The sequence below is a fragment of the Setaria italica genome, chromosome VII (assembly GCF_000263155.2).
Source record: "Setaria italica strain Yugu1 chromosome VII, Setaria_italica_v2.0, whole genome shotgun sequence".
In the NCBI taxonomy this organism is placed as follows: Eukaryota; Viridiplantae; Streptophyta; class Magnoliopsida; order Poales; family Poaceae; genus Setaria; species Setaria italica.
The window spans coordinates 29,838,072-29,851,551 of NC_028456.1; the positions used below are offsets into that span (position 1 = coordinate 29,838,072).

The following is a 13,480-nucleotide window of genomic DNA, read 5'->3' on the forward strand; positions in this document are numbered from 1 at the left end:
CATGGAATTAAAAAACCTTCGATAGCATGCATGAGACAACTCCTTATGCGATTGAATTTGCCCATACCAGAAGGCCCATTCTTATGCATTCTAGTTTTAGCCGCATATATCATTTCATCCAATGATTTCCGAATAATTGGTTATGGTCACTGAAAATTGGGGGGGGGTTAGAGAATAGAGACAGGCAGAAGCATCGATCATGCTGATAGCTAGAGGCAGTGAGGGCACACCTGAAAATGATTGGAGTTCATTGTTTGCGGATGAACAGAGAGGTAGGCTTGCAAGGTAATCCAAACCCCAAAGACGTGCACGATGGAAGCACCTTTTGGCGTGCATTATCGACGCATCATTTTCCCACAAGCTAAAGTGATCGAAGCTGCTGATATGTATTTAACGTAATTAATCTTGAACGAGAATGGCGTCCTCCAAAAGGGAAAGGTCTTGATTAAGTGGGATATGTGAAAACGACATGATGTGAGAACATATTTTTATTGTCATTTTGATTATTGCTAGCTCAACTTGCTGTTTTTCTTTACATGTTTTAATTTGTTGGACCCCTTTTTGCAAAAAAAAAGAAGGAAAAGAAAAATGTTGGACCCGCACACAACTAGACAGCGTGGGAAATGAAAAAAAAAGGGAGGAACATGTGATGAAGTGAACAACTCGATTGCCGTTCTAGTGATTAGTGATCTAGTCTACGGTCTTCACATTGTAGGTGGCTGCATTACTCCATAACATAATGTGTTCGTAATAAAATTTCCGAGGCCAATGGCAACTCAATATTGACTCTAGTATTAAAAAAAAAAATACTGACTCTAGTATTAGTAAAAAAACAAATTAAATTCCGTCATCTATTTTTCGCAAAAAGAAAGAAATTCCGTCAGCCATGTAAAATACGCTAGGGGTTTTCTGGCTGCAGAAAGTCCTTGCAACATGCGCAGCCTGTAGCGTCCAGGGGCAATTGGGTAATTTGTACACGCCGCCAATCAACTTTTACCCGCTTACATGCGGGGCCCAGCTACGCACGGGCCCCACCGGCAGGGGCAGTTGGGGAGGTGAGCGCACGGGTCGGTGAGCCTGGCAGCCAGCGGACGGGCTGGCCTGCAGGCGGGCCCCACCTGCCGGACTCGGCCAGCTCAGCAGCACGTATCCAGCCGCATACATACCGCGCACCCACCCACATATAAACCCTCCCACGAAGAAAAAACCCCTGACAAAATAAAAAAGATTCTCTCCCTCCTTCTCTCTCTCCACCCCTCTCTCTCTCGATTTCTTGGGGGGATTGCCGGGTTGGTTCTGGTTTCTGCTCGCTGCTTGCTTTGCAACCGCCGAGAGGGAGGAAGGAAAACGGAGAAGCAAGAAGGATCGCGCCGCCGGGACCTCCTCCAATCCAAGGTGACCTTTCCGTTTCTTCTTCTGATAAGAAAGCTTCCTTTTTGTTTCAAGAAGAGGGTCGGAAATTCTCGATTTTCAGTTCATTTTTTTAGTCCGATTGCGTCTTGGTTAGCGATTCTCCATCGAGGGCCCAGTGGTTTAGTTCTGAGGTCCTGGCTTTGCTTGTTGTTACTGCCATTTTGATCTGATTTCGTTTGGTTTTGGAGCTGCCATGCCACCTTGTTGGGTACTTGGCCTTCCCTGGTTCGTGCTAGCAGAGCAGGAACTCATCGGAGTATTGCTGTTCTCCTCTTCGTTTGCCTCTTGCCTCCCTGCTTGCTTTCCTTTTCCGCTGTTCCGATCGGCGATCTTCCGGCCGGCGGGGGTGGCGGCGGCGGCGGCAGGGACCGGTGATTATTTGCTCGTCTCGATCGGATCGCTGCTTTTGACTTTGCAGGCGCTGCAAGATGGCATGTCTCTGCTCGTGGTAGGCCGCGATCGGTCGTGGGGGGAGTTGGTGAGCGCGGGCCGTCGTCTTTGTCTTTTGGCTTTGCTTTTGTCCTGGCGGGTTGCTGAGTTGTGTTTTGCTATCGATCCTTGCGTTTGGTAGCTACAATCTTGTTCTTCAAGGGCCAGTGAGCTCGGATCAAATCCAAGTTTCGGTTTTTCCTTTTTGATCGAGCGCATCTTGTGCCATCTGCATGCGATCTTCTCAACTCGCTCCGTGGGGACCTTTGCATGATTGCGATTCAATTGATTTCCGATCGACTTTCGTGTAGTTGGTAAGGTTTTGGTGGAAGAATGAATCAGCTAATTCTTTCTTAGTAACAGAATGTTCTCTTTTTTCTTTACTGTAGACATTGGATTCTAGCTGCTACCTTTTTCCCAGTATCCTTCATCATCAAGCCTGTAAAAGAGGCCCGTTTTTTAATGCCGTTGGACTTTCAGTGTCTGCTTTGAATTGCAGCCTTGCCTGTTCTTATCTATGATTCGATTCAGGTATTGATGCTAGTGATGCTTCCTGTAATCTGCAGGGACGGATAGCTAAAGTAGTTGTGCAATATGGAAGTCGAACAGGGGGGCAACGTAAGTGCTCCAGAGACGACTGATCCTAAGGTGCCTGATAAGACGCCGGTAAGGAAACATATCCCTGTTGACGAGTAATGACATCATGCTGTCCACTACTAATGCCATTTAGCAACAAAAGTCTTGTTTCCGGTTTCCTTGTGATGCTTTTATTGATGTCCGTTGCAATAGCATGTTTGTCGTATCTAATTGAGTAAAATTTAGCTTCTAGTACATTTATACACACATTTCCCGGAGGCACAAACTTAGTTCTTTCCATATTGGTGTTTGTCACGTTAAGTTCCTTGCTCTGATATTCACCTCTCCGGTATCCTTGTTCTATTTGATTCTGTATATACATAATATGAAATCTGACTGCACTGTGTATTGAACATTTTTCAATGCAGTTTTCAGGATTGGTTTGGTGAGGTTATATTAGAAAGTCAAATGCAGTTTCAGTTTCAGGCCGTAAATATTTGCACCTGTTGCATTAGTAGGGTTATAAAAGGGCATAGAGATTACAAAAAAACAAGCAAAGCGAAAACTTTGGGTTGAGATTAGTGAAGCTTGGTACACTGTTACTATTGAATTTTTCTCGAATGTTACTATCCAATTTGTGGTGTTCCTTTTCTTTTAAAAACTGAAGCTCCAAACAGATCACTGAACTTTTACAATGCCACATTCACAGGCACAAGGTGGTGAAAAAGAAAACCTACTGAATGGTAACTCAAATCTGCAAGTGAAGGAAGCACACAATGATGAAGATGATGGAACAGGATCTGATGGGTTCGAGCTGATAGATGTGAAGGAAAACTTTGGTTCAGCAAAAATGGAGGAAGAAACAGCAGCTCCAAGTACAAGGGTTGACACACCTGTTACAAAGGAAAGTGATACACAGGAAGAAAAAACGGCAGCCCATGAAGAACAATCAGTTGCAGCAAACACGAGACATCTAGATTCCTCCATGTTGAACCAACAAACAGAACAATTGGGTGAGCTGACTAGGCGTATTGAAGAGCTTGAATCTGAAAAGGACAAACTGGTAAAGGACTTGACAGAAGCAGAAAATAAGCAAAGCCAGCACTACAGTTCTCTACAAGAAGCTCAAAGCTCTCTTGCTGTGAAAGATAAGGATCTGGCTGAAGCAACAGAGTCACTGAAGGAGCTTGCTTCTGAGCTTGAAAGCTCGAAAAGGAGGATTCAAGAAATTGAAGCTGAATTGGATTCATCAGCTGATAAGCTCCGCAAACTTGAAGAGCTGAAGGATGAAAGAAGCTTGCATGCTGCACAGGAGGCAAAGAGGGCCTCAGAACTTGATAAGATGCTGGAACTGGCTCAGACAAACATGAAAGAAATGGAAAAACATATTAGCAGTCTTCAGGAGGAGATAAAGGAACATCAAGATAAGGCCACAGATCATCAGCAAATAGAAGAATCACTGAGAAGCACAATCTCAGAACTCAAGGTAGTACAAGAGGCACTGGAGCTGTCAAAGTCGCAAGTGGCTGATTTGGAAGACAAGCTTGCCTCTCAGGATGCTGACATCAGTAAACTAACTGAAGAGTTGAATCACCATTGTTCGTCTGAAGAGTCTCTTAAAGAGAAGACTCTTAAACTAGAGAATGAACTTACTACAACACATGAAGAACTACAAGCGAAGCTTTTGAGTTTGCAGGAATTGGAGGCAAAACTTGATGAACAGGCAAAAGACAGACAGACAAGTGAAGCTGCACTAGAGAAGCAAAATGAGCAGATAGTCATCTTGCAGGCTGGGCTCGAAAATTTGAAGAATGAAAACGAAACTCTCCAAGGGTCTCTTGTTGATCTTAACTCAAAACTTTCAGAAAAAGACTCCATGCTGGATCAGGCTGACGATGAGCTTTCTAGAGCACAGTTGGCCCTCTCAGAAGCACTGTCACAAAAACAAGAATTGGAGCTGAATCTGAATTCTCTCAGTGAGCAGCATGGTGAGTCCAAAGCGTTTGGAGAAAATGCAAACCAGAAGATTCTCGAGCTTGAAGCACAAATCCAGGCAATGCATGCAGCTGAAGAGGCACTCAAGTCACAGCTAAAAGAAGCTGACGCAAGTGTGCAAGCTGCTGAGAAGAAAGGTTCAGACCTTGAGCAACAACTCAATGAGATTGAAAATAAATTGGTTGCATCAAGTGAAGAAATAGAGCTGCTTAAAGAGCGTATTCAACAAGAAGCGGCTGTATCAGCAGAAAAAGGAATGCAGCTTGAAGAAGCAGCGGCCAGTGTAGAGGGATTCAAAGAAAAAATCAACGAGTTACAGTTGTCCCTAGATTCCTCAGTATCTAAAAATCAGCTACTTGAACAAGAAGTCAAGGAGCTGACCGATAAATGCTCAGAGCATCAAGAACAAGCTCATTCAGTTCGGCAAAGAAGCCTTGAGCTGGAAGATTTGCTTCACACATCAAAGACTGATGCTGAAGGTGCATACTCCCGGACACAGGAGCTGGAGCAGGAGCTGAATAGCACACATGAAAAGCTCAAGGGGGTTGAAGAAGAACTTGAACAATACAGAAGCAAGGCTTCACAACTTTCCGATGATCTAGAAGCTTATCAGACAAAAGCAGCTAGTCTTGAAGCTGTGGTGGAAGCAGCAAGTGAGAAAGAGAAGGAGCTTATGGAGTCATTGACCCAAATAACTGAAGAAAAGAAGAAAATTGAAGAACTAATGGCAGAGTATGAAGCTAAACTTCAAGAAAACTTGAAGGAAAAGCAATCTTTTGAAGAGAGTTTGCAGAGCCAAGAATCAAAGGTGCTGGATCTACAACAAGAGCTGGTGAAATTGAGAGAAGAAAAGGAACACCATGATAACACCATAGCTGATCTGAGCCTGCAACTCTCCACTAAGAATGACATGTACAGTCAACTGGAGTCCCAGTTAAACGAGGCCAGTGATGATCATAGCAAAACAAGATCACTTCTCTCAGAAGCACAATCGCACAAAGAAGAACTGGAGCTAAATCTACGATCCCTTAATGACCTGCACACTGCATCCAAAACAGCTGCCGAGACCACAATGCAGAAGGTTTCAGAGCTTGAAGCTCAAATTCAGGAATTAACTGCTTCAGAACAGAGTCTGAAGCTGCAGCTTAGCGAGTTAGAGTCAAAGTTAGCATCTTCTGAGAAGACTGGCATAGATCTTGATGAAGAGCTTAAAGCTGCTACAACAGAATGCAGTAATTACCGTGTGAAGATTGATGAGCTTTTTGGGGAGCTTGAAGTCTACAAGGAGAAATCAACTAAACTCGAGACTTCATTAGCAGAAGCAAAGCAAACGGAGGCTGAGTTGTCAGAGAAGTTGGCTCAAGTTAACGAAGAAAAGGAAACGTTTGAAGAGCTGTCAAAGAAAACAACCATAAAGCATTTGGAAGCAGAGAAGCAGGTCCAAACTTTACAGGATGAATTAGAATCTGCCCGTGGTAAAATGGAAGAGGTGGAAAATGAACTGCAGTCTCTGGGTTTTAGAGAAAGCTCAGTGCTTGAGAAGCTTAAATCTGCAGAAGAGCAGCTGGAGCACAAAGGGAGGGCACTGGAACATGCAACTTCCAAGAAAATAGACTTGGAAGCTCTGTATCAGTCTTTACTTGAAGATACAGAGATGAAGCTCCAACAATCAGCAGACAACCTAGCTCAGAAGGACATAGAGTGCCAGCAACTCTCTGAAAAGCTGAAGTTAGCTGAGGAACAAGCAACATCTTATCAATCAAGAGCAACTGCAGCCACTGAAGAGGTGGAATCCATGAAGGTGGAGCTCGAAGCCTTTGAATCAGAGATTTCTACTCATGATGCCACCATTGAAGAACTCAAGACCAAGGTCTCCGATGCTGAGTCAAAGGCGGAACAGGCATTAGCTGAGCTTGCAATGCTGAGTGGAACAAATCAGGCCCTGAAAGAGGAACTTGATGCTAAGCTGGCATTGCTTCACGAAGTTCAGGAACAGCTTAATTCTACTCAGGCTGAAAAGGAAGAAGTTGCTGCGAAGCTAGCTGAGCATGAAAGGACAGTAGAACATTTGACTGAGGTGCACAGTAGAGGCATAGAGCTCCACTCTGCAGCTGAATCAAGGAATGCAGAGATAGAAGCTCAACTGCGTGATGCTCTTGGGGCAGCAGAACAGAAAGAGGCTGAGGCGAAAAACTTGAATGAAAAACTGGTTGCCCTCGAGTCTGAGATCGAAAGTTTGACACATGTAAATGAAGCCTTGAAACAAGAGATCAATGCTAAGCTGGTCATGGTTGATGAGCTTCAGGAGAAGTGTAGTTCTATAAATTCCGAGAAAGAAGAGGTTGCAGAGAAGTTGGCTTCTCATGAAAGAAAACTAGAACATTTGATAGAAGAGCATTCAAGAGGCTTGGAGCTCCAATCTGTAGCTGAATCGAGGAATGCAGAAATTGAGAGTCAACTGCGTGAAGTTCTTGAAAAGGTAGCACAGAAAGAAGATGAAGTTACAGAGTTGACGGAGAAGCTGGCTTTGCTCGAAGCTGAGAATGAAAAGCTGGCTGTTGCGAACAAGGCATTAAAAGAGGAAGTGGATACCAAGCTGGCCATGTTTGATGAGCTACAGGAACGATTTAGCTCTACTCATGCTGAGAAGGAAGAAGCTGCAGAGAAGCTAGCTGTTCATGAGAGGACAATCTCACACCTCACGGAGGTGCACTCAAGGAGCTTGGAGCTCCATTCTGCAGCTGAATCAAAGAATGAAGAAATTGAAGCTCGGCTCCATGAAGCTCTTGAGACGATAGCACAGAAAGAAGGTGAAATTAAAGAATTGAGTAAGAAGCTGGACGCCCTTGAAATTGAGTTGGGATATTACGAGGAGCAGGCAACTGTAGCTGTTGCCGCTGAAGAAAACCATAAGGTTCAATTTGATGGAGCTTCACAGAAGATAAAGATCCTGGAGGAACAACTTGAGGAGACACAAAGCAAGGTTGAGCATTTCCTTGTGGAGAAGGAAAGCTTGGCTCAAGCAAATAGTAGTTTGAATGGGGAGTTAGAAGTACATCAGAACAAGTTGAACGAATTACAACTTGCACTTGCTGCTGCAGTAGCAGAAAAGGAGGGGGCATCTGAAGAGATTCATTCACTGCGTAAAACACTAGATGGAATGATCGAGCGCAAAGCAGAATTAGAAATCCAGGTAGCCAAATGACTGTCATTAATTGTTACTTTGCTTAATTTTGTGGCTTCAATAGATGTTCTTGTACCATTACAGAGCAGTAGAAAAGAAAGCTTGTTTTATAGTTTGCTAAAGTAGAACATTTTTCAGGTATCTTCTACCATGGAAGAGCTCGAAGAACTGAAGAGCAAATACCAAAATACACTGGAAGAGAAGCAGACGTTGAACGATAAATATGAAACTACAAAGAAAGACCTTGAGGAAGCAATAGCCAAGTTGGAGGAGAAAATGAATGTAGACAAGTCAGAAAAAGAATCGCACATATCAAAGCTGGAGCGACAGATTACATTATCAGAGACAAAATACATGGAGGAGGTATGTGTCCCTGTTTATCTCTCTCCAGATTATTTGGGGGTTTGACCTGGAAATGCTATCTCATCTGTATAATGTATTCAACATTTTTCAGATAGAGACCATGCAGGTGGAAACAACTGAAAAGGATGAAGCACTAACAGCCAAGATGCAGGAACATGCAAACTTACAGCATGAGAAAGATGAGTTGGAACAACAGTTGCTGGAAATTAGAAAGGAACTGGATGGTGCCTACCATACCATAGCAAATCAGGTAAAACTGGTGGTACTAAAAACCAATTCAAATGTGATATAATTGCTCTTATTTTCAAGCCTTATTGCTAAGTAAATTAGGGGTTGCCAAATATATCACTTCCTACTTGTTTAGAGACGAAACTTGTGTGTCTTGGGTTTGCTTCTATATATCTCTTACAGTTACTGAGAAATCGTAAATTGTTAAACCTGTCTCAGTTTAATCTAAAATGGAAACAAAGGGGCTTGCGTTGTGCTCAACTGTTTTGACATGACTGAAGTTGTTAACTCAAGGGGCCAATAATATTTAAACGCTGATATTCTCTCTTCCAAAATTCTGTGAGCCAATCTTGACATCGAAAATGTTTGTTTTTGCAGGAAGAACAAGCTTCAGTGAGAGAGATAAAGTGGGATGCGTATAGGAAGTATTCAGAGGACCAACTGGAAGCTGAACAGCAGCGTGCTTCGGAGCTTGAACTGCAAGTATCAGCTCTTAAACAGCAGCTCCAAGAAGCTGAGATCCATTACAAGCAAAAGGTGGGGTTTCTCTGAGTTTTCATTTTATGCTACGTGCTGATTTCAGCTTACGGTTCCATAATTTCAGCTTTCAGTCTTTTGTACCTCAGTTTTAAGTTAGCTGTGACTAAAGATTCTGAGGAAAATAGACATTTTTTTTGGCAACTAGATGACAATATTAAAAGCTATATTCTATTACATGATGTTTTACTAGGATAATTTAGTATCTCCTATATCAGTGGACTCTTTATAAGTGGATAATTTTTCTTTCGACAGGAGGAACAAGTTTCTTTAAGGGCGGTTCAATGGGAAGCGGATAAAAATCATTCACTGGATGAGCTGGAAGCTCAACGTCAGTACGCCAACGACTTGGAGAAACAAATCGAAGCTCTTGCACAGAAGTTACAGTCAGCCGACGCGCACTACAAGCAGAAGGTAAACATTATCCTTGCAGCATTATCCCATTGTAAAGAGACCATCATCTTACATGAGGTCAGCAAATATTATAATACCATGATGAAGCTTTGCAATTTTGTAGTACCCATACTTATAGGTTTTGGCTAATACAGGACATCCTTTTACTATTGAAACTTACCGACTTGCTGAAATAGCATGGTGCATTTGCTAGCTTGCAACATTTTTCTCTTGCATTGAATCGTCTGAGCTTTCCAGGTCACAGAAGAGAGGGATAAACTTGCTGAGATTACCACAGAGTTCAATAAGTTGACACAAAAAGTAAGCAAGAGCGTTGAACTGGAGAAGAAGGTGCAGGACCTTGAGCAGAAGCTGCAGGTAGCTTACTCTAAATCTGAGGAACAGGTAAGCAGAGACGTGCCGATGAAATCTCTTGGTTACCTTATTGGCAACTAATCACATAATCCCTTTGCAGGCAAAGGGTGCTGTGCAGTTGAGATCCCGAGAGTTCACCTTGGATTCATCAACAATTTCGAGCAAACAAAATGACAAATCTCAGGGTGCTGACGCGGCCTCACCAAACCCAATCCAGCAAGAAGTGCAAGAACCTTCTGGCATCATGGCATTCAAGTTCATCCTGGGAGTTGCCCTGCTCTCCATACTCATTGGCGTGTTTCTCGGGAAGCGGTACTAGTGCTCAGTTTGTGATTCTGGAAGTCTGTTGATGCCCATGGGAAATCCCACTGCGAGTATTGCTTTCAGTGAAACTCGGTTACTAATTCGTAGCTGAAAGTGCTTATAGTCAGGCAAAAGTTTGAAAGAATTGGTGGCCTTGGTCTTGGTGGGAATCGATCGACGACTTTTAGGGAGGAGTCGGAGATCTTGGAAGTCTTTTTTTTAATTATTTTCTCCTATTGTTGAGTTTTGCCTTAATTTTCATTTTTTGGGTAAGGGGGCTAGGAATTTGATTTTTGTTCATTCCTACCCTTCGCATGCAAAAGGCCAACTGCGTGCAACTGGTTTTGCCGTCAGCAAGTTTTTCATGTAAATTTCTTCTCTGTAAAGATCAGAAGTGCATGGATTCAAAACACATGAAGCCTATACCGTGCTCATATGGAGGGTGTAAGTTTTGTTATAATGTACAAATTCAACCAGTTCAGGGCTTCTGTTATACACCTGAGTTGCTTGAGCGAGAAATATTACATTTTAAGATTAGAAGGTTTCTTGGCATTGCGTGGAATTTGCTGAGGGAGGATGCCGGCAATGTCAGCCGACCCGTAGGTGTCTCCGCGGATTGTACTACCCTGTCCCGGACTCCCGGCAGAGGTCGTCGACTCGTCGTTGTACCAGGTATTGGCGGCGCTGATGCACGGGCGGCCCTCGCCATTGACGACGCCGAGCCTCCTCACTGCGGCGGGATGGACGTCGATATCCTGGGGAACACCATCGTGGGCGCGCGGCGGGACTCGGGCGTCGTGAAGAAGCCCGCCGTCGTCGACTACATGTACGGCTTCATGAGGAGGATGTTACAGGAGCTCGGTGGCCATGGCACCGCCGCCGGTCCGCTCCTGGGGCATGCGCAGCATACGTTCCGCCTCCTTCGGAACGCACCAATTCCATGCGTGCGACTTGTTGGCCGCGCCGGTCGTCCTCCGGCGCCGCCTCGTCCAACGCTCCGACGCACGGCGGGCGGGCTGGCAGAGGTCAGATGGCGGGGGACACGGCGGAGGGTTCGGCGGCGGAGCATGGAGGAGCGCGATGATGGTCGGGGCAAGCGGGCAACCCGCGTGCAGCACGGCTAGCGGATCTCCGGCAAATCGACGTCGCCTGCGGGCCTCGACGGCGGTCGGCGGACGGGGCCACGAGCCCACGAGAGATACAGAGCAGAGTGTAGCAGGTACAAAATCCGAATTAAGTTAGGGGGTTTAGTGAAAGTGTTTGGGGGTTATTTGTAAATAATAGGATCACGATTATTAGTCGCGATCCAAATTAGGAGTTTTTGAAAATAGTAGGGGTTCATATGTAAATAGTTGGATCGCCACTGTTAATCGCGATCCAGTTTAGGGTTTTTTTTGACAATACTCAGGGGTCTTGTTGTAAATATTTTTATCGCGCGATCCATTTCGGGGGGTTTTCTGGAAACTACGCCCGCCCTCCTCCTCCGCCGCGGCCGGCGTCGATGGCGAGCCGCCCGTCGGCCGGGGCTTCTGCCGAACCTTGAATGAAATCTTTCACCAGCCACCGCGCCGCTGCGCCTCGTTCGCCGCCTCCTCCCCACTGGGTCAAGTTCGCCGTCGATCCGGTTTCTCATCATCTCTTCCATCGATTTCTTCTTCACGAATTTTTTGTTTCAACAGCGGCGCAACGGACGGAGGAGTGGTAGGGCTCGGTGCCTCGGCAATCGGTAGTCGGTGTCTCCGTGCCGTCGTTCCTTGGCTGCTTTGGGCGTTGCTGCGTTGGCCATCGGATGGTAATACGATACCGTCCGATGCCCAGTCGCAGCGCGCATGCGGAATTTGGCGGCCGACGATGGTTTCTGCCATTCTGGAACTCGGCGATGCCGTGATCGGCGTTCGGGACACCAGCCCACGCAGCGGCGGGGTGGCAGGCGGCTGCGATCCAGCCTGGAAGATGCAGAGTCAATGTAACAAAAGCTGAAGAAATCACACATTTTCCTGAAATGGTACAAAGGCCTGCAATATGTTTTTCTAGAATACGCAGGAGAGTTGCGTATCATTTAATTAAGAGAAAGATAAATATAACGTTTGTACAACGCGGGTTATTAACCGGGCTCTCGCACACGGTAAGGGATTTAGACAGTGTGATTACATAGCTTAATAAAAAAAACTCCTTCTAGAGATTAAGGCCTAGAGTTTGCGACGGTAGCTAACAATCAGGGGGCTTCCAGCCGAAAGCTTCAAGGTTTCATGCACCACTTTGAACCCAGAGCGACGCCTCATCGACGATGAGCGGCAGGAGCTGTTGCGGTGTCCTAGCAGTATCAGTCGCAAAAGCTCTGTGGCGGAACCGTCCAATTTAAACTGGTTTAAATGCGCCTAATTGCTGCCGACGCAGCAATTATTCGAAACGCATTTAAAACAGTATAAATCCGGTCATCCGTCGAGTGTCCCTAAGACTCCTCGAAAGATCCACGTTGTATTTCATAGCCATACATCAGGATAGTATCCGCGATGGGATAACATCAACAAATATTATATTTTTACATACATATAAAGGTACGAGTTATTACAGAACATAGATTGAAGCAAACTTAACAGTGCAGTGTTAGACAGAGTTCTAAGATTTAAAACATAAATAGTTCAGGAAGAGATGAGCATTTAAAAACTTCTTCTTAAGGGTATTGTGAGACTCATAACAATACCCTAGGGCTTCGGGGCTTCCTCCTCTGTAGACTCCTGCGGAGCTTCTGAAAGATAGCCACAAGGGATAACCCTGAGTATGGGGTACTCAGCAAGTCTTACCCGACTAACCAATATAATAGCTTTCTTTGGATGTATATCATAGCTTTTGGTGTACTTGGCTGATACAACCTTTGCCGAAAAGCTTACTACAAGTGATACCTTAGTTTTATCTTTTATTTGGGTTAAGTTATTACCTAACCATTCTAAATGATGAGCAGAAAGTAAAAGCAACAATCGATATTAAGTCATACATCAAACATTATCAAAAAGATATATTATTCATGAATTTATACTATGATGCTCAACAGTGATCAAGTGCATTCATAACCGAGAATTGCGGCGATCCGGATCCATTTACATCCTGCAGGAGAGTACCCTGATCATCAGCTTTATACGACTGTCCAGGTCGTACATAACAACCTTTCGATTAGCAACATCAATGATTGGGAATAAGACTACCCGGACCCAGGGACGCACCCTCACACGGGACCCCACATCTGGCCCGATCACCATGTGAGTTTCAGGCTACGCCCTGCCAATCTCCAGCACGTCAAGCGTGGGTACGAAATATTCCCGATCAGAGAGTTTACTAACCTACTAGGCTTTACTGGTCCCATACCCAGTAAGTGATCAGATGCTTATCACTTGATCAAAGGTTAAGACAACGAATCGGGCCTTAACCAAATTAATCTAGCAGACAGAACTACATCTCTAGCTTCTATCCGCTTCTCAATTTCCAAGTTACCTTTCCATAAGCAACATGTATGACTCAAAAGTTTTCCTTAATGTTGGTAAACCAAGCATGTAAGCAACTAAGCAATTCTAGACTTGGGTTATCTTCTAAAGGGTTGAACAAGTGGCAAAGATGTCCTTAAAACAAGGCATGATCATACACAAGAATAGGTTTCAAGCAACTCCTAGACTTAGTGCATACATATAG

At 44.6% G+C, this 13,480-nt stretch overlaps 1 protein-coding gene across 1 annotated transcript; it reads left to right on the top strand.

Annotated features, from left to right (window-relative positions):
* Positions 1-1,207: 1,207 nt before the first annotated feature.
* LOC101781548 (myosin heavy chain, skeletal muscle) lies at positions 1,208-10,291 on the top strand. Its single transcript, XM_004976745.3, has 9 exons — positions 1,208-1,395; positions 2,409-2,508; positions 3,128-7,606; positions 7,736-7,960; positions 8,052-8,210; positions 8,567-8,725; positions 8,981-9,139; positions 9,377-9,523; positions 9,594-10,291. Exons 2-9 carry the CDS (start codon positions 2,437-2,439, stop codon positions 9,810-9,812), a joined length of 5,619 nt encoding a protein of 1,872 aa, XP_004976802.1. The 5' UTR covers positions 1,208-1,395; positions 2,409-2,436; the 3' UTR covers positions 9,813-10,291.
* The last annotated feature ends 3,189 nt before the right edge of the window (positions 10,292-13,480 follow it).

What these genes read in the sequence shown, in the direction of transcription:
- LOC101781548 (XM_004976745.3), top strand. Translation starts at nt 2,437, where the DNA reads ATGGAAGTCGAACAGGGGGGCAACGTAAGTGCTCCAGAGACGACTGAT. An exon ending in ACCATACCATAGCAAATCAG is followed by an intron (nt 8,211 to 8,566) that starts GTAAAACTGGTG and finishes TTGTTTTTGCAG; the next exon opens with GAAGAACAAGCTTCAGTGAG. An exon ending in ACTCTAAATCTGAGGAACAG is followed by an intron (nt 9,524 to 9,593) that starts GTAAGCAGAGAC and finishes ATCCCTTTGCAG; the next exon opens with GCAAAGGGTGCTGTGCAGTT.